Source organism: Carcharodon carcharias, chromosome 17, assembly GCF_017639515.1.
Source record: "Carcharodon carcharias isolate sCarCar2 chromosome 17, sCarCar2.pri, whole genome shotgun sequence".
NCBI lineage: Eukaryota > Metazoa > Chordata > Chondrichthyes > Lamniformes > Lamnidae > Carcharodon > Carcharodon carcharias.
In genome coordinates, this window is record NC_054483.1 from 10566924 (window position 1) to 10587990 (window position 21067).

Sequence of the window (21067 nt, forward strand, 5' to 3'; positions counted from 1 at the left end):
GATGATTGCGCAATATTTACTTTATGGCAAATGTATCACAATTCTCCGTGTTTTTCTCAAGTTCTACACTGGCACAGTGCCTCAAAATCTTTAGTTTTTCCAGGGAATCAACTTTATTTATTATATAAATACAGTTGTAAAGCTAAGCGTGAGTTTTGAAGGCAAGGGTCATGGTTTAATTTCAGGAAAGATTTGCTCTTTTTCTTGGAAGGAATTGGGGGCATACCAGTTGTTTTTTTTTCAATTCAGGCTGATAGTTGATAGGAAATGACTGCAAGGCAGTTAAGCCAATCCCAAAGATCTGTTTAAAAAATTGAATATGCAATTGTAATTTAAATTATTATGCAGGTTGCACAATTGATGGGCAGATTAGTTTGAGTTTCCTGTTTTTTTGGCATTGTTGGGGGCTGGGGAAATTGAAGTTCAGTCACTCAGTGCAGTCGATACACATTGACAGCTGCATTAAAGCGTGCATTAACATAGTCGCCAGAAGTTAATCAAAATGAGAAATTAACTAATGTATATTGCATATATTATATGTATAGTGGAAATAATAGTTTTAACTTGGAGAGAGCGCAGAAATTTCGCAAAATGGTGGCATGGATGATTGACCTGAGTTGTGTGCAGACACTGCTGAAGCTGGGCTTCAGCTCCTTTGAGCAGAGAAAGTTAAGAGATTTGATAGAGGTATATAGTGCAACAGACAAGCTATTTCCAATTGCTCAAGGGGTCAGCAGCCAGAGGGGACAGATTTAAGGTGATTGGCAAAATAACCAAATACAATATGAGAAACACAGAGTGAGTTGTAGTGATGTGGAATTCAATGCTTGAAAATGTGGAAGCAGATTCAACACCAACTTTCAATTGAGAACTGGATAGATATTTGAAGGGGGAAAAGAGCGGGGGAGCGGAATTAGTTAGGTAGCTTTATTAACTATTCTATGTTGTATCATTCTACGCTTTGCTCAGCACACCTTTAGTCTGTTTAGTGATATATACAATCTTATTCCTGCAGCACCAATCCTTTCAAAATGTAAGAGAATGAATACTGTTCAGCTAAGAATAGACCACAAGACTATACACAGAAAAGCACTGTCAGCATAACTTCAACATTGACACTCTATGTTGCATTGCTTGTTGGCACAGCAACATAACTTTATTTTAGGCAAAATCTTTTGTACAGCCCTTATACGCGAACACTAAAATTACTGTTGTAAAAAGGGAAGCAAGGGAAAGATGTCAGGTGATAGCATACGTTAACAAAAGAATACTATCTAGCATTATCTTCATCCATGGAATATCTTCATCCATGGGATATCCTTAATCAGAGAAAAAGAATCTCATCTCCCATCAATCTACTATCTGATTTAAAATACTTATAGAAGAGAACAAGGCACAATCAAGCATAAAACTGCAGACGGAGTGCTAACTTCAGTGAGTTGAAAAGAAATCTTACCCAGGTGGACTGGAATCAAAAATTCATATGCAAAACAGTAAGTGAGGAATGGGAGGCCTGCAAACAGATATGATTTGGGTACCGACTAGGCATCCAAGAAGGGGTGGAAAGAAAGAACATCCAAAACCAGAGCTTCTTGGATGACTTAAGATGGAGGTGAATAGGAGAGGCTTATGACAATTGTAAAGTTCACAATACAGTATAGGACCAAGCTGAATATAAAAAATACAGAGGAGATAAAAAAATGCAAATAAAAGGGAGAAGGGAGGCCTTGAGAGTAGATACTGGCTAACATGAAAGGGAGCCTTTTGTAACACACAAGTGGGAAAAGAGCAGTCAAAGAAAAGCAGGGACCAAAAGGAGATCTTCTTGTAGAGGCAGTGGCGTGGCTGAGTACTAAATGAGTGTTCTAAAATGCTTTCACTAATGAAGAGGAAATTTGCCAATAGCACAGTAAAGAGGAGCCATTAATGATATTAGGCAAGATAAAAATAAAATGCCCTCAAAGTAGAAAAGTCACGATCCAAGACTGAAGTATCCAAGGTATTGGTTGAAATAAAGTTGGAAATTGTGGGAGCTCTGGCCACAGTCTTCAAATCTTCTTCAGATATGAGGGTGATACCAGAGGAGTGGAGAACTGCCAATGTTACAGCCCTAATTAAAGGGCAGACGGATAAACAAGGCAACTATAGGCCAGTCAGTATAACATCAGTGGTGAGGAAGCTTTGACAGAGAAACAATACTGCACAAAATAAACTGGCATTTGAAAACCTAAGAGCAAATAAGTAAAAGGCAGGACAAATTTATTTAAAGCTAAATAGTGCTTGATGAACTTGTGTGCTGGAATTAATGCTTTCAAAACCTGTTTTTTTTTTGGGGGGGTGGGGGTCCAGACCCTACCTGCAAAGGAAAAGGAACCTCCAGATTTTTAGGAAAATTAAACACAAACAGGAACAGAAGCTTCAAGTTTCTGGGGAAACTGCAACTAGTTGAACTCATATAAAAGAGAAAGAACCCACTGAGCCTAGTTAATACAGTGGTGCACCACAGACAGGCTGAAGACGACAGCGGCAGGATCCAGGAGTTGGCAATAGGAAAATACACAGTTGCCGTAGCTGCCTCTGTTAATTGAAGATAACATTGGTGGAACCATGCCATCATATGCATGAGAAGCTTCTGGAGAGGTGTGCCATTTTGGTGAAAACTGTGCCCATGGAATTCGAGTTAAGTGTGTGCTGCTGTCAACGAGGGTTCAGGTTAAATTCTGGAAGAGGGGGAACTGGAATTCTTCATGAGGAAGACAGAGTTTTCAGCTTTGAGGCCAAAACTGACACATATGTGCTGAGTGGGCCACCTAAGAAATCCATGTCTATCTTTGTTGTTTCGGCTATTTAAAATGTAATTTATGATTTCTACTGAATACAATTTGCCTATTCACAGAATCACAAAATTAATTCCTGTTTAATTTTTGTTGATTTTGGTTTGATTGTTACAGTACAAGTTTTAAAAAGTGAGATGTCTTCCATTGTTTTTTTTCTGTTGGGTTTGTTTGAGAAGTTTGATTCTTTCACATTATTGATCCCCATAGGAAACAGGGCACTTGGTTTAGTTCTTTGATGAAAGAATGGAGAGGTCCGATGAAGACAATTTTTTTTAAAACTACCCAGAGAACAGAGTTTTTAAGGTGCTTGGAAAAAGAATCAGAAGCAACATGAGGAAACTTTTTTTTTTGCACAGCGAGTTGTTCTAATCTGGAATGCATTTCCTGAAAGGGTAGTGGAAGCAGGTTTAATAGGAACTTTCAAAGGAGTATTACATAAATACTTGATGGGAATACATACCAAAGGAGCCAGCAGAGGTGCAAAGGGCCAAATCGCCTCTTTCTGTGATGTATCATTCTATGATTCTCACCTGTAAACTTATAATTTAATGAAGTTAGGTCTTCGTTGCCATGTTTTATCTTGCCTGCATTTGCCTTGGGATCATAAAGTTAGCAAAACTAAACTGTGAAGAACCATTGCTACAAAGCGAGAGTGCAAATCACTAAGTGAAAGCTAGTATTTTAATAAAGATTACCAAAATGCAGCCATTAGTGGGCTAAAGATATGACCCCTGGAACCAGGAGGTGAAACGCAAAGCTATACAGTGGATTTTGTGGTTGTTTCGACCTTTGTTCGATTTCATGTAGTGACTGCAACTCTTGCCTAACTTCCACCTCCTCCACAGGATGAAACAAGAGTCTGCCCCAGACAGGTGGGGACTACTTTTTTTCTCATCCAGCGTAATAGCAAGTTAAAAGCCCCAATGATCAAAGCATGCCTGAATTCCTGTAAAGGAAACATTGTGGCTATAATGAATCTCTATCACATAGCAAAGTCCTTTCAAGTTTCACAAGGAAGAGGAAAAAATAACATCAGTCTTAATTAAATAGGTGCATCAAACACAATACTCAGGCCAAACACTGTCAGCAATTGACAAGAGTTCTTGAGGGCTGTTTGGGTTTTTGCAAAGTTTATTCCCACAAGTGTGATACAAATTACTGTTGGCCTCACAAGTAGAAATTCAGAGAAAAAAATACATCACAGACCACCGTGAAGTTGGCTGGAAATAGCAATGTACAACCCAGAAGGTTGGCTCACTGAGTCAGGAAATCTCTACCAGCAAAGTCAAAGGTGTTTGCAGTCACTGGACAGCAAACACTGAATTCCAAAAGAAACCAATGATTCACGATGTAAAAATCACTTGTCCGCCAAATTAGAATCAGCACATCTTACCTGCATGCAAAGGTTGTATATTGTGCTTTCCTAGCCAAAATAAGGTGAGAGAGGAAGACTATTATACAGTCTCATATTTATTCTTAGCTATTTATAGACATGCAGCCAGCACTCGAGCCAAAGGCAGCCACAAAGCGCAACAGGATTACTAAGGATATATGACACAGAAACAGGTTATTCAGCCAACCCAGTCCATACTGGCGTTGATGCTCCACTCAATCCTCCTCCCATCTTTCCTCATCTAAATCTCTCTCCCTTCTACTCTCTCTCCCTTTCTCACTCATATTCAACCAGTCCCTGTGGTAGCAAGTTCCACATTCTCACCACACTTCGTTGAAGAAGTTTCTCCTGTTCCCCACTGTTCTCCTGAATTCCCTATTGGATTTCTGACTGACCACCTTATATCGAGAGTCTCTCGTTATGCTCTTCCCCACAGAAACATTCTCTCTGTACAAAACATATCATAACTCTGAAGACCTCTATTAGGTCACCCCTCAGCTGCCTTTTTTTTTAAAGAGAAAAGAGACCCAGGCTGTCAATCCTTTTCCGATTTGTAAACCCACACATTTCTGGGATCATCTTTGTAAATCTTCCCTGCACCCTCTCCTGTGCCTCTATATCCTTTTTAGAAAATGGCTACCAGGATTGCACACAGTGCTCTCAATGTGGTCTAACCAAGATTCAGTACAGGTTTAGTATAACTTCCCTACTTTTCAATTCTATCCTTCTTCAAATGAAGCCTAGTGCTTGGTTTGCTTTTTTTGTGGCCTTGCGAACACAACTTTTAAAGATTGGCCCATGTGAACTCAGAGATTCCCTTGTTCTTCTATTCTACTCAGTTCCCTATAAGCTGTAAGCCTGCACACCAGTCCATCAAACGCCGCACACTTGATTATTAATGCCGCGCACATACATGCGGAGAGTATTCTGATGCTCTGCCAGCTGATGCTTCATAAAGCTGTGATTTCCACTGGTCCTTCATCCCACTCCATGCGGCTGGCTGCATGGCTACAGCTGATTGACTGGCTGATTGCCCAATGACAGCGCACAACGCGAGAGCACTCTAGGAGTGGGAGATGGTGGGGAAGAGGAGCCACCATTGAGGAGTTTCTCTAACTCGCTGTGAACAAAGAGTAGTTTCTGACATACCGTGAGCACAAATATTTGTTTCTGAGGCACAATTTGATGCAATTATTTATTTGATGCAATTTGACTGATGTTATCCTGGCAGAGATGCAAGAATTTACAGCATCACTCTGCTGAGAAGAGGAAGCGAGCAAGGGGGTTCAGGGGGGAAGCAGTGATTCAGGAGGGTCGGCGACTTGGGAGAGGCATGAGCAGGAGGTAACTTATTAAAAGCTGATAAGAGTTACTTAGAGGATTCAGGAGTGCTAAACAAGGGATGGTTGTCCTTCTCTAGCTGTAAAGCACCTCAGGATGTCCTGAGGTGATGTAAGACTCTGTATAATGTAAGTTCTTTTTTTTTTAAATCGAGGCTGAGTTTCTGGAAATGCTCACATCATCAAAACGCAGCAGTAGGTTGTCAACTGGTGAGTTCATTAGTAAATGTGAATTCAGCTAAGTTTGAATTATGTTTCAGCAGGGTACCGTGAAACCTTTGTTGATTTAACTAGGCCTATGAAGGTAACTTACAGCGTATCCTTTTAACAGCCATGTTGAAATAAAGGCAAATTGGGTTTTTCCCCTGCTGGTGGTGTATGTCTGGACATTACCTTGACATTGGTGCACATAACGAAATTCATTCTGCATGTGGATGGAGAAAATTCGAGGGAATATTGCTGCCCCACCTAGACTTGCATCTTCTAAGCAATAAGTGATCTCCCTATTCTTTGCATCAAAATGTACTTCCTCATATTTCTCCACGATGAAATTCATTTGTCAGTATTTGCCATTCTCCACATTTATTAATGTCCACCTGTCATTTTTTTGCAATCCTCCTCAGTATTGACTATCCACAATTTGATGTCATCCACAAATGCATTCTATATTCCAAAGTCCAAATAGTTGATGTAAATTGTCAAAAACAGTGGTCCCAAAACTGTTTCTATGGAATGCCACTTCCCATCTTCTGCCACTCTGAATAACTACCCTTTATCCCCACTCTCTATTTTCTGTCTTGAAGCCAGCTAGCAATCTATTCTGCCACTTGTCCCCTAACTCCACATTCTCTGGCCTTATTCACTCATCTATTATGGGCACCTTATCAATGACCTTTTGAAAATCCAGACGTAGTCCATCTATTGCATTACCATTGTAGACTCTTATCTCCTCAAATATGACTGAACAAAACACAAAATTTGATAGCAGTATCCTACATGTTGTGTTTAATTCTGAACACCACACTTCAGAAGGACGCAAGACGGTAAAGTAGAGATTTGCTAGAATGGTTCTGAAGATAAGAAATTATAGTTGTGTGGGATGATTAAAGAAACTGGGGTTATTATCCTTGGAGAAGGCCAAAGGGAGATTTGATAGAGATACTTAAAATGAAGGTTTAGATGGAAAAATAAAGGGAAACCATTTCCAATGGCTGAAGGATCGCTAACCAGAGTGGACAGATTTAAGGTGATTGGCAAAAGAACCAGAGGTGACAAGGAGAAACTATTTTATGCAAGGTGATATGGAATTGGAATGCACTGCCTAATAGAGTGATGGATACAGCTTCAATAATAGCCTCAAAAGAATTGGATGAATACTTGAAAGAGAAAAAAACTGCAGGGATATGGAAAAAAAAAGGTCAGGAAAGGGAACTCTTCAAAAGAACCAGAACAAATACAATGGGTTGAGTGGCCTCCCTCTGTGCTATACTATTCTACCATTCAAACATCCTTGGGAATACAATGCAACCAGGCCTTTGCAATCTTAAATCGGTTCTTCTCCATAAGCCAGGAAAGAGACAGGAAAGGAACTTGTTCGAGCAAGGTTTTCAACTGAACATAGCAGAGAACAGTACCAGAAATGCTTTTCACTTTACCCAACCAAATTAACTAACTCTCCTTCAACTTCCTTAACAAATGTTTAGATTTTATTCGAAGCGTTAAATTACTAACTGGGGGAGTGCCGCACTGTTGGAGGATGACATTAAATCAAGGTCCAGTCTGCCTTCTCAGGTGCCTGTCAAAGATCCCAGGGCACTGTTTGTCAGAGGAGGGATAGTTCTTCCAATTGTCCTGGCCAATATTTACCCCGCAGCCAAAAAAAAAGTGGCATTTATATAGCGCCTTACATGACATCCCAAAGTGTTTTACAACCAATGAAGTACTTTTGAAGTGTAGTGGCTATTGTACCAATATAACAATGGAAATGGTCCATGTCATGGTGCTGTTTGCGTCCTTTATTGTGCACAAATTGGATGCCACATTTAGTACATTGCAAGAGTGCATTCCAAATGTAATTAATTGGATGTGAAGCACTTTGAAATATTCTGAGGTTGTGAAAAGCACTGTACAAAAGCAGGCTTTTTCTTTTTAATTATAAACCTACAATTTCAGAAACTACAAAATGTATCTGAGGAGCAAAATGTTTCATTTTTGGCTTTCCATCACTTTCCCCTCTTTTGGGTTCATTCCACCCCAAGAGCAAAAGCACTTGGATGACTCAAATGTGGGCAGACTACTTGGTGCCGAGCCTCTGACAATGCCAGAATCTAAACTACATGAAAGCCTCTTGATGCCATTGTTTTCAGTGGGGGAAGCACCCCACCTCCACTTGTACACTCAGATGGGGAACTCAGCCACAACCTGCCACTCACTGCCAATGTGTGTTGGTGTACCAATTACTACCATTATTGCTTGTGCATGCTCCCACTCTCAACATAGGAAAGTTTTACTAGTTCTGTCAATTCTTCTCATAACTCAACCAGAGCCAAAATGAACAGCCTGGCGAGCTCATAATCTGTCAAACATTTCTTATGATCCTTATAATCAAGTTCAAATGCTCAACCATAAACTTTGGATACACTTCAGTTTCACTTTCATAGGTCAAAAGCAACAAAACCAATCTGCTCCAATCACTTAACAATTGCAAACATTGACCCATGTGATACCAAACCCACATAAATTAACTCATTTTCAAGCCTATTGCTGCACCAAATAAGGGCTTCCCAAGAGCTCAGAACAAACCCTGGGACCTCTCAAACATTTATATCTTACCAGGTACAATAGATGATACGTGTCTAATTTTCTGTCAGGTTTAATCAGCCTGTCAGTACAGATAGAATCCTGTTCAAGTGACAGGAGCATGGGAAAGGTCTGTCCTTCAGCCAGGTTTATCCCTCCAGTTTTTATGCGTTCTCAGCCAGACCAATGATAAATACTCAATTACTCCACTCCAATGGCAATTTTGCTCTCAGTCCATAATGGAATAGTATTGAACACTTTGGAGATATACCAGAAAGCAAAGGTGAGCAGTACTGACAGTGAGAGGAAAAAGCTATTTCCCTTCTCTTTTAATATTAAGTATTCCTTAGTCTGTCTAAATACTAATTCAGAAAGAGCTTCCTGTTTAACCAACATAATCAAACGTAAATCTTAACTATACCTAATGCATATTGGTGCAATACTGAAGAGGGAGAAAACACCACTCAAAGACAGAGTAATAAACTTGTGATACTCTCAATTCATCAAATTGCTTCTATTACTAGCAGTGGAGTAGTGAGCAATATTTCTGTCGAAGGGTCATGAGGACTCGAAACATCAACTCTTTTCTTCTCCGCCGATGCTGCCAGACCTGCTGAGTTTTTCCAGGTAATTCTGTTTTTGTTTAATATTTCACACTGGTTCATCATGATTCATAATGTATTCTCTACAACAACTTAAGTTTGAAGCAAAAATCATATACTTTAATTCAGGACAACAGCAACCTGACACATTTTTAATTTTTTACTTTTCATCCAAATAAATGCCCAACTTAGCACAAGTCATTTTTGCCCATTTCCTGTCAAACTAACAAGAGCATCAGGGTTCACAATTGTCACAAAAGAAAAGTACTTTTAGCATGGACCTTACATACAAGGATAAAAGATTTAAGACCGGTTATCAGTGAAGTGATGTTTATATGACACTTTCTAATTTGGGACAAAAGCCATTCTAGTTTATCATAAGGTCGTTTCAAGATATAAAAGAATTGTCTAACTATATTGTGTCTGTTATTAGATCGTTCACCACATTCCTTACTTTCTTTTGAACCCTTTGAGAGAGATGTTAAGATGCTCCCAGCTGACTGATGCCTACATCTCACTTCATACTGCTTAACTCAAGGTTGCCATTATGTCAACTTAATTTATTTTATTCAAAATTCAATTGAAGGTTCTGCATTTTCCCATTCCTCTTACAAGCAAGTAGATTGCCTGATGGGCAACTCATCTGGAATGGTCTGCTCAGAACCTCAATGGAACAAGTGACAAGAGATGGATCCTCAAACTAACGTGAGACAACCCAAAGTTAACAAGATGGGTCAAACTCCATCATTTACAGCCAGGTTCATTGGGTAAGGTACTTAAACCAGGAGAGAAGGAGCTTGCTCTCCAAAGCCAAACAAAAACAAATTTGAAGCTGACTCAATCCTGTGCTACTCCAGCACCTATCAGGTTTACAGCAACATTCTGATGCCTATTTGTTTCAGTATGGGTTCCCTTCCCACTCAGCTACAGAAGAGTGTTGGTACAGCCAAAGCCTTCTGCACTAGAATTCAATACGTCAAAAAAAGTAACTGCAAATGGGAAACAACATTCCAGAGCCTGTATGTCACAACACAGGATGCAAACGAATGTAGTTACTCTAAATATCATCAAACACAACATCTGACAATTGAATTTAGATACACTGCAGAATCTCAAGTCTTTTCTTAGCACTGAATGCAAATCAGTATGTGGCCGCTGATTTCTGTTTCATGTCACAGTCACATTTTTCATCTTAAACAATGTCACAGCACAGCAATGTTCACAGCTTTTGAAAGAAATATTTTGCATATCATTTCTCCTTAACTGATCAAATTTTAACAGTTTATTTTCCCTCGCCTGCCTCTGCAACTTTGACACTCACACTTACCTGGCAGATGAGAACTTAATTTACTTCTAACTAGCCAGAGGTAGTCCATGGGGTGAAGTGGAATAGCTGGCTAACCCCTAGCAAGCAGTATATGTACTTTTTAATTATTACAATTCCCCCTGCCCAAGAGATTGTGATAAAGCGCTATAATAACACAAATTGCCATTGTGCATTATCATACATTATCTGTCACATGATCTTCAATATTACGCGCATTGCTTCGTTGTTCAATTTCGAACCACATGAATGCTTATATTCCTTTTCAAAATGTTCATCATTTGCTGACTTTTTTCCCCTTACTATTTAATCACATACTCAAATATTGAAGGTAACTTTACACTAGCACGTCCAAATCAGAAGGCCTCATACTTTGCATCAATTCTCATTTAATTAAACAGAACCAAACACTCATTACTCAGGAAAATTAGCAGCAGCAACATTTTCCTCTGCTTTTATAAATGTCAATAGACACTGTAGCATCAGCGTAGAGCAAGGATAACTGGCTAGGAATTAATGAAACCCAACAACCTCCTTAAGAGAGGAGCAGTGGTGGGGGGGGTGGTCACGGTGGTGGTGGAAGAACAGGCAGTGAAAACCAATGCTAACATAGAATATTAAATCACGTCATCATAACAGCTACAGCAAAAACTCCCCAATATTAACATAAATTCTGTTTTACATCAAGTTTAAAAATTGAGAGATTAGGAAGACTAGAAACAGCATTTTAAAGGCATCAAATACCTTCACAAGTACAGCGGACTAGATATCCCACTTGCGACATTTTTGCTCGACTTATGATCAGTCTCACAAGCAGAGATATTGATGCTATCTCACCACTGACCATGGCCGAGTCTCTGTCTACAACACTCAACATACTGCTTCAACTGAACCAAATAAAGTTTCTTTAAAGCCTGCTCCATACACCTTGCAATGAGCACTCTGGCACATCCTTAAAGTTCTACTCCAAGAGCTTCAAATTGGGTTGAACAAAGCCCAAATCCCATTTGTACTCAGACCTGAAATCCACACCCAAGCTGGCACATGTACCATTGCTTACACTGCAGATGATTTTTCACACCTGGAGTCTAACACAGAATGGTCACTACCCAATCATCTCCATTGTCACTCACCTTCTACATTCATTGGCTCACAGGCTCTTCCAAATGTGCAAACAAACCATAAAGTTCTTTTCAACTTCACCTTCAAGCTGCAATTACCAAGTGGAAAGAGCATAGTCGAATGTAAAATAGTGCCCATCACAACCAGTCATTTGGTCAGTGTATGGCACCCTGGGCCAACTTCTATAAATTTGACCTTAGAACTGCATTGCTCACTCAACTTGAACAGAAGCATCAAATATTGCATTCCTGCTGCTTCAGAATTCACTCCTACAGCCTTATCAATCTCTCCTGACTGTTGTGAATCCTTGACATTCCTCTTCCACCCTAATAGTGCAATTACTCGCTCTCCTAAAGAGGAAGCTGACCTTTTTGGCTCATTGTTATGACCTCTAGAACACTGCAGTGAATCATATGTGTGTAAAGCTCCAGCACATTTGACAAGTGTCTGGCGCTTTGAAACACAGGAAAGCTGTGTCTATGCTACCTAGATTCCTCTCAAAGTGCTCTACCTGTGCAGTGCTGTTGATATGACTTATTCCACAACCTTCTTCCCCACCACTGCCACCTGCACGCCCCCATTTCCCCCAGCCTCTAATGTCTCTTACACTGTTGTTCCCTCTTCAAATGGATAACCTCTTCTATTCATCTCTGCTCGTTCCTTTACTAATGCTTCCACTTTGCATTCACAACTGCCTTCAGTCTGTTCACCCTCAGTGGGCACAATTGTCAGTCTCTTATAGGCTGAATCATTATATAATTAACAACAACAAATTTATATACATCTTGAACAGAATTAAATGATCCAAAACATCGAGCCACATAAGGACATATTAGGTCAAATGATCAAAAGCTTGGTCAGAGATATGTTTTAAGGAGTGTCTTAAAGGAGGAATGAGAGCTGGAGAGGTGCAAGGAAGGAATTCCAGAGCTTGAGGCCTAGACAACTGAAAGTGCAGCCATCGACAGTGGAGCAGTTAAAATTGGGAATGCTTGAGAGCAAGACAGATTTCTTGGAGTGTTGTGGGGCTGCAGAAGATTACAGAGGGGCAAGAACCTGCGGGGAAATGAAAAAAGGATAGGAATTTAAAATCAAAGCACTGCATGACCTGGAGCTAACGTCGGACATCATAAAGTGGGACAGTAAAAATCTTGCTTCTTAAAATCCCTTAAAGACACAATTTTTATTACATCTCTCAAAAATCTAACCACAATCACCATCTCTTATTTTGGATGGTTGCATAGAGGCATCCTGCCTCTCCTGATGTTCCTCAGCTAACTCCTCTAAAACCCACTACAATTCCCATTATCTGCTCCATTGCTAAAACTCAAAAATCTTGCTTTCCTCATCTATTCCAAATAGTTTCTCTATTCTCAACAATGTTTAATTCTATAAAGCTCAAGGTTTGACTACTGCTTCCACATATACAGAAGCTCTTTTAAATATTTCTCTCTTGTTCATTCTAGCCTTTCATTTTTTGAACTTCCAAATACATTACCCTCCATTCCCAACATTTTGAGATGAAGAGTTGTCACACAGCTTCACTGAATTCTTTCACAAAATCTCCAGACTGTAAAACTTTTCAACTCACCCAATTCTCCCTTTCTCAGGCAAGTACCACCCAAGCCTCATGCCACAAGATCACTGATTTTCCTTTTCTTTTACACTTGCGCATCTTCAGCCAGGTGGTTGATATGAAATTGCCTAGTGACACCCTACAAATTTGGTACTGACGATCTGCTGCTGGTGCCCAACCCACATAATAAACACAAACAAGCTCCACAGGCTTTTAAAGCATTTGATTCCATCAGTTCTGATAAATTTCTTGCACTGAGATATTTCACAAGTTTCTAGTTCTGCAAAGAGTTGCAAACAAAACTCAATCTTTCAGATTCAACCCCCTGCTGCAGTCATCACATGGCACAAAATTTCCCTCAACTGCACCTAACAGTCAGTTGAGCGCCTTGCCAAAAAAGCCCAAGTCCTGCCTGACCCTAACCCTGCCAGAATACGTAAAACCAGCCAAGTCGGAATTCATATGATGGAGTATTAGACCCATAAATCCTAAGTGCAAATTTACTTGCCTAGCTCCATGACAACTTTGACACTTTTCTCTCCCTGAGGCAAAGGCAACAAAAAGATGAAAACACCATCCCCTCCCAAGTTCTCCTCCATGTACATTCTCAGTTAGACCTATCATCCTTCATCACTAGGTAAATATCCTACAAGTGTTTGGGAGGGACAAGTGTGGGAATACATTGCTGTTGCTCAAGAAGGACTAACACCATCTTCTCAGAGCAACTAGGGATGGGTAATAATTGTGATCTTGTACGCAACACAGACATCTCAAGAGCAAATACAAAAATCTAACTGGTCAGCTTCGGATTCTCATACTAAAGATGTTTCCCCCCCCCACCGCCCAATTTTGAGCTGAAAAAAATCAAAGCTTGCTTTTCTGGTAAAAGAAAAAGTACACAGAGATACTTACCTCCAAGTCCACAACACCACTCTGCATGGCAAAAAAAAAATCACAAGGGCATCTCAATGAACATTCTTATCACAGTGTTGTAGATAGAACCCATGGCTGGCCCATCAACACTCCACAGTGTCGAGAGATCAGCTTCCTTGTTTGAAAAGTTGCAACTCCTGAAGAATTCAGGTAATGTTCAATATCTGTTTAATGTAAAGTCCAGGCAAAGCCCAAAGACAACAGCTGAATACAAAATTCTAACAGAACTTAAAAGGGAAGCACGATGCAGAATTCAGAACTCATACCATAAAATGCAAGGCGCCTGTTCACCTGCTCCAGTTGCTGAATTTGGATAATGTTATAATTTCTCGGCTGAATTCAATACATTGTTCACAAACCCTCTATTACTTTCCTGCACAGTGTCAGCTCGGCTCGGCTCGGCTCAAAGGTAGCTTTCTCACCTCAAAAGGTAGAAGATTGAGAGTTCAAGACCCCACTGCTGACACTCCAATAAAGCGAGAGTGTTGCATTGCTGGAGTGCTGCCTTTTGGCTGAGATGTTAAATCAAGGCCCAGTTTGCATGTTCCAGTGAATATGAAGGAATATTATGAAGCAAAGAGCAAGGGCATTCATGTGCCCTAGCCAAAAGTTATCCCTCAATCAACACAACCAAAACAGACTAAATGGTCACTTCTCTCACTGTTGTTTGTGGGACCTACTGTACACAAATTTGCTGCCAAATATACTTACATAGCAATGAATGCACTTCAAAAGTCAGCCTTGGCTATGAAGCTCGAAGGAGAGTTTTGAAGATGCAAAAGGCACTGTACAAATTGAAGCTCTTTACAAGTACAAAGAAAGATGATTTATTTCTATAGTGTCTCACCCCACATTGAAACATCTCAACTATTTTCACCTGTTATTACTTTTAAGAGCACCATTATGACTCAGACACTCAGACATTTACAGCACAGAAGGAGGCCATTCAGCCCTTCGTGTCCGCGCCAGTCAACAAAGATCTGACTACACTAATCCTATTTTCCAGCTCTTGTCCATAGCCCTGGAGGGCAACGCAAGTGAATATCTAAATACTTAAACGTTACTAGTGTTTCTGACTCAACCACCCTTTCAGGCAGTGAGTGCCAGACTCCCATCACCCTCTGGGTGAAAAAATTTCTCAACTTCCCTCTTAGCCTTCTATCTCTTATCTTAAATCTATGCCCCCTTGTTATTGACCCCTCTACTAATGGAAAAAGTGTCTTCCTATCCTCCCTATCTATGCCCCTCATCATCTTATACACCTCTACCAGGTCCCTCTCAACCTTCACTGCTCCAAGGAAAACAACCCCAGTCTATCCAATCTTTCCTCATAGCTCAGACCCTCCAGCTCAGGCAGCATCCTGGTAAATCTCCTCTGCACTCTCTGTGGGTAAATGCAGTCCAATCTTTCCCTACATCATGAAATATCTTACTGCCAGGTTAACAAATAAAATCTGTGGATTTTACTTGTGTCCTCACTTCACACCTTTACGGACACAATCACCAACATAACGAACAACAAATCTTTAACTCAGGCCAATGCAGACTCACTCTTTGCAAAATGCACAAACGATGACAAGGCAGCAGCACTTAAGTATCGGCTTGGAGTGCACATTCCATTTACATTGTCATGAGTCCAAACTCATGCTGGCACAGAAGCAAATTCTGAAAGGGTGAGTCCTGGAGCTTTTCAGAGGTCTGAATGAGCAGTTCAGGAGGATTTACACAGCCAAATGTGCATGGTGTGTAACACAGAAAGGTTGATATTACTTTGTGCTAACATCGAGAAGAAATGGACTAGGCAGTTAAACCTTCTGAGCTTTGACAGTATTTTCCAGCACCAAGTCCCACACAGTTTTGCTCTAAAAGCTAACCAATAAGGAATGACAGCAGCAGTAAGCTGAATGACAAGGAATCTCAAAACATTGTACCAGGCTGGCCTGTGTTGTAACTGTTCTGAGCATTGCACTTGTATTTATTAACTGTATTTATCCATCAACAGAAGCCTGGATTGAACAAGCTTTGAACCTTAACCGGGACAGCTTGCAGAAATATATTCATGGATAAAATAATAATACCTTCAGAGCTTTTTTTAAAATCAAACCCAAGTATCTTCACATAAAGAGACTGGCCAGAAACCCTGCAATAACTGCAAACTCTCTGCAACTCCAAGTTAGTTGTGGCCGATGCAGAGTTTGGCACAAATTTCCCTTATAGCAATAGAAATATTTTCAGGCCATGAGTAATAAGTCACCTGTGGTCACAAAGCACCTCAGCAGCAAACTTAACTGCTGAATGCTACCATAACAGCTATCAAATTTGAAGTTCTCTCTCAATTGAAGTGAACAATTTTAATACTTGAAAGCATCTGAATACACTCCCTCTCCCCTTTCCACCAACTAATGCCAATTCTCACCACTACACGTACTCCAAACACATGGAACAAATTGGAATTAACAGCAGGGATTATACTTCTGATCAAAACCTTCCATCATGCTTGGAATTACTTTGGCCAAATACTTCTCCTGGATCGCTAATTGATACATACATAGCTGGATCTTCTGGCTGTGACACATTAATTTTAAGACAAAACAAGTTTCAGTCTTCATCCAAATGCCACCTACCTTGTCCTTTTCATGAGTCAGGAGGCTAACCGGTGGGAGGCAGGCGATCGACTCATGTCCCTGCTTACTATCTCCACCTGATTTGCTACGCGACAACCGATACAAGGGCCCATCCTTGATGATCCTGCTGTGGCTTATGGCGCGTTTCAGAGACAGCCTCAGCTGCTGGTGGAGGGCTGAGGAGGCACCAGCTCCAAACACTGCTATCACATCCTTCTGACCTCTCAGAAATCGTTCAATGTTCTTCAATGATGACCCATTGAGCTCTGCCAAACCTTCAATTGCCCTTTTGAGAAGTTTATTCCAGTCAACACTGTGTTTAGCATCTGACTTTGATTGATTCCGAGGTTTGGGGAGTACAATCCGCCCTGGATTGTCTGGATCTTTGTAGGAGTTAAGTCCCTTATTTGTAACCTTTAAGATTGTCCCATCTTTTACGCTCAGCTCCAGTTGTTCCAGGACAGTTTTTCTGTCTAATCCATGGGATGAGGATACAGCATTGCAAATCCTTTCTTCGGAGGGTCTCTGTTTCTGCTTTTTAACTTTTTGGATTGCCTCCAAAATCCATTCGGTATACAACGGATTTGCAAGTTTTACCATGGCTGATGACTCCCAATATCCACAGAGTGTTACCCCTTATCTCTGTGTTGAACCAGTTCCACACATAACAAAAAAAGATTTCCCGGAAGAAAAAAGCAGTTCACCATAGCATTGACGTTTTCCAATTCAAAGCCAATCTCCCTCTCTCTCACCAGAACTTCAAACGTTCCCAGGAAGCGGACAAGGTGGAAGAAAAGCAGTGGTATACTGGTTTATATATATAAAAAAAAAGGAGCCTTTCATAAATAGGAAATCAAAAGCACTGTCCAATTTATAAAACTCCAACGTTCGGTAAAGTTCCAAAACTTCGAAGCATCAGAAAGTCCCCATTCACTTGCCCAAAAAGGCCGCATTCGCCTCAAAGGTAATCCGAGGTAAACACTTGGCAGACTGCATCTGGGGAAGGAAGAACAATAATAACTACATTGAAGAGGGGAGGCGAAAAATAAGCTCTGCAAAATCACAACAATAAATCCCACCAGCCCTCGAGTGACTCGAACAGCCCCAAAAATGATCAGGGGGGAGATACAGGGACATTGGGGGGGGAGAGAGATAGATACAGGGAGACATGGACATTGTGGGGGGTGGGGGGGGGAAGAGAGAGAGAGAGATACAGGGAGACAGGGACATGGGGGGTGGGGAGATACAGGGAGACAGGGACATGGGGGGGGGAGATACAGAGAGACAATGACATGGGGGGGTGGGGGAGACAGGGACATGGGTGGGGGGAGATACAGGGAGACAGGGACTTTGGGTGGGGGGAAGAGACACAGGGAGACAGGGACATGGGGGGTGGAGATACAGGGAGACAGGGACATGGGTGGGGAAAGATACAGGCAGGCAGGGACATTGGTGGGGGAGACACAGGGAGACAGGGACATGGGGGGAAGATACAGGGAGACAGGGACATGGGTGGGGGGAGATACAGGGACATGGTGGGAGGAGATACAGGGACATTGGGGGGGGAGATACAGGGACATTGGTGGGGGAGATACAAGGACATGGAGGGGGAGATACAAGGACATGGAGGGGGAGATACAAGGACATGGAGGGGGAGATAAAGGGAGACGGGGGGAGATACAAGGAGACGGGGGGGGGATACAGGGACATGGGGGGGATACAGGGACATGGGGGGGAAGATACAGGGAGGCAGGGACATTGGTGGGGGGGGGTGGCAGGGACATGGAGGGGAGAGAGACAGGGACATTGGGGGGAGAGAGACAGGGACATTGGGGGGGGGCGTGAGAGACAGGGACATGGGGGGAGGTGAGAGAGACAGGGACATTGAGGGGGGAGAGAGACAGGGACATTGGGGGGGGGAGAGAGACAGGGACATGGGGGGGGGGGGAGAGAGACAGGGACATGGGGGGGGGGAGAGACAGGGGCATTGGGTGGGGAGAGAGACAGCAGGGACATGGGGGGGAGAGAGACAGCAGGGACATGGGGGGGAGAGAGACAGCAGGGACATGGGGGGGGAGAGAGACAGCAGGGACATTGCGGGAGGGGAGTGACAGGGACATGGGGGGGAGAGACAGGGACATGGGGGGGGGGGGAAGAGACAGGGACATGGAGGGGAGAGACAGGGACATTGGGGGAGAGACAGGGACATTGGGGGAGAGACAGGGACATGGGGAGGGCTGAGAACAGGGACATGGGGGTGGGGGGGAGACAAGGAGATGGGGGGGAAGGGGTTTCAGGGCAGAATGTACACACACACAGACACAGACAGGGACACACACAGACACAGACAGGGACACACACAGACAGGGACACACACAGACAGGGACACACACAGACAGGGACATACAGACACACACAGACAGGGACATACAGACACACACAGACAGGGACACTGACAGGGACACTGACAGGGACACTGACAGGGACACGCAGACAGACACACACACAGACACACACACAGACACACACACAGACACACACACAGACACACAGGGACACACACAGGGACACACAGACAGACAGACACACACACACACACACACACACACACACACACACACAGACACACACACAGACAGGGACACACAGACACAGACAGACACACACACACAGACAGGGACACAGACAGGGACACACAGACAGGGACACACAGGGACACACAGACAGACAGACAACACACACACACAGCCACACAGGGACACACAGACAGACAGACACACACACACACACACAGACAGACACACACACACAGACAGGGACACACAGACAGGGACACACAGACACGGACAGACAGACACGGACAGACAGACAGACACACACAGACACAGACACACACAGACACAGACAGGGACACACAGACAGGGACACACAGACAGGGACACACAGACAGGGACACACACAGGGACACACACAGGGACACACAGACAGACAGACACACACACACACAGACACACAGGGACAACAGACAGACACACACACAGACACACAGGGACACACAGACAGACAGACACACACACACACACACAGACACACACAGACACACACAGACAGGGACACACAGACACAGACAGACAGACACACACACACACACACACAGACACACACAGACAGACACACACACAGACACACAGGGACACACAGACAGACAGACACACACACACACACACACACAGACACACACACACAGACAGACAGGGACACACAGACACAGACAGACAGACAGACACACACAGACACAGACACACACACAGACAGGGCTCTGGCTGGAGTTTACAGACCCAGAGCTGCAGCCGCTGAGCCCGGGAGAGAAGAGGCAGCTCCGAGCAGCCGCGGCTTTTGTTTACAGCCCGACACCGAGTGTTTACCGCACCGGGGGGGGGGGGGGGGGGGGGGTGACTCACTCTCCCCTCTCCCCTCACCCCTTCACCGCCCCCCACCACCCCCCCCCCCCCCCCATCCCCCTCCCTCACCCCGGGCTCCGGCCGGACGCTGGGGCTTCGCGGCCACAAATTCCTGCCCGGCCGCCACCCCCCCCGCCCCCCCCCCCCCCCCCCCCCCCCCCGGCCAAGCGCCCATTCGCCGCTACGCCACAAACTCCGGGGCCCGGGCCTGAGGCCTAGGCCGCCCGGCGCTGCTGCTGCTGCTGCTGCTGCTGCTGCTGCCGCCCCCCCGAGGGCAATACCCCCGGGGCCTCCTCCTCCCCACGGAGCCTCGGCCCCGTCTCTCCCCCCCTCACACACCCCCCCCCCCCGCCCCCCTCCCCACGCGGCCCCGGCGGAGCGATCCCCGGCCCGGCCCGGCCTAGGCCCCAGGCCCCAGGCCCGAGCTGGGACTCGGGAGTTTGGCCGCAGCCCCGCTGTCGGGTGTTTTTGTCTCCCTCTGAGGAGAGTCGGTGGAGGGAGAGGGACTGAGGGAGACCCGGGCGGGTCGGGCTCCCATCGGGCGGGGGCCGGGATCCGGAGGGAGTGGGGGGGGGGGGGGGTGGTGGTGGTGGTGTGGAGAGAGAGGCAGACAGCGGGGTGGGGAGGGGGGTGGTTGGGGAAGACGGGCGGCGGCGCCGGGCCCGGAGCGGGGGACACTCACCGGGAGCGGAGGAGAGGAAGAGACGGAGAGCGCGGCCGCCATCTTAAAGACAACAGTCAGACGGAGGGAGAGGGAGCGGGAGGGGGCAGCACTGGGAGCGGCAAATACACACAGAATGGACAGGGGGAGAGAGAGAGAGAGAGAGAGAGTGTACACACACACTGTACACACACACACAGTGTACACACACACATACACACACTACACACACACACACTGTACACACACACACACAGTGTACACACACACATACACACACTACACACACACACACTGTACACACACAGTGTACACACACACATACACACACTACACACACACACACTGTACACACACACACAGTGTACACACACACACTGTACACACACACACAC

The 21067-nt window shown here is 43.9% G+C and overlaps 1 protein-coding gene across 1 annotated transcript in view; it reads right to left on the minus strand.

Moving 5' to 3' along the window:
• LOC121289759 (histone acetyltransferase KAT6A-like) overlaps nucleotides 1–20786 on the minus strand; it is a 158437-nt gene extending 137651 nt beyond the window's left edge. Inside the window, exons 1-2 of the mRNA XM_041209482.1 lie at nucleotides 20694–20786; nucleotides 16551–17546 (exon numbers count right to left, since the gene is read on the minus strand). Of these exons, the coding sequence (XP_041065416.1) occupies nucleotides 16551–17150 (600 nt within the window). The 5' untranslated portion in view covers nucleotides 17151–17546; nucleotides 20694–20786. The remainder of the gene's footprint in view (nucleotides 1–16550; nucleotides 17547–20693) is intronic.
• Nucleotides 20787–21067: the final 281 nt, after the last annotated feature.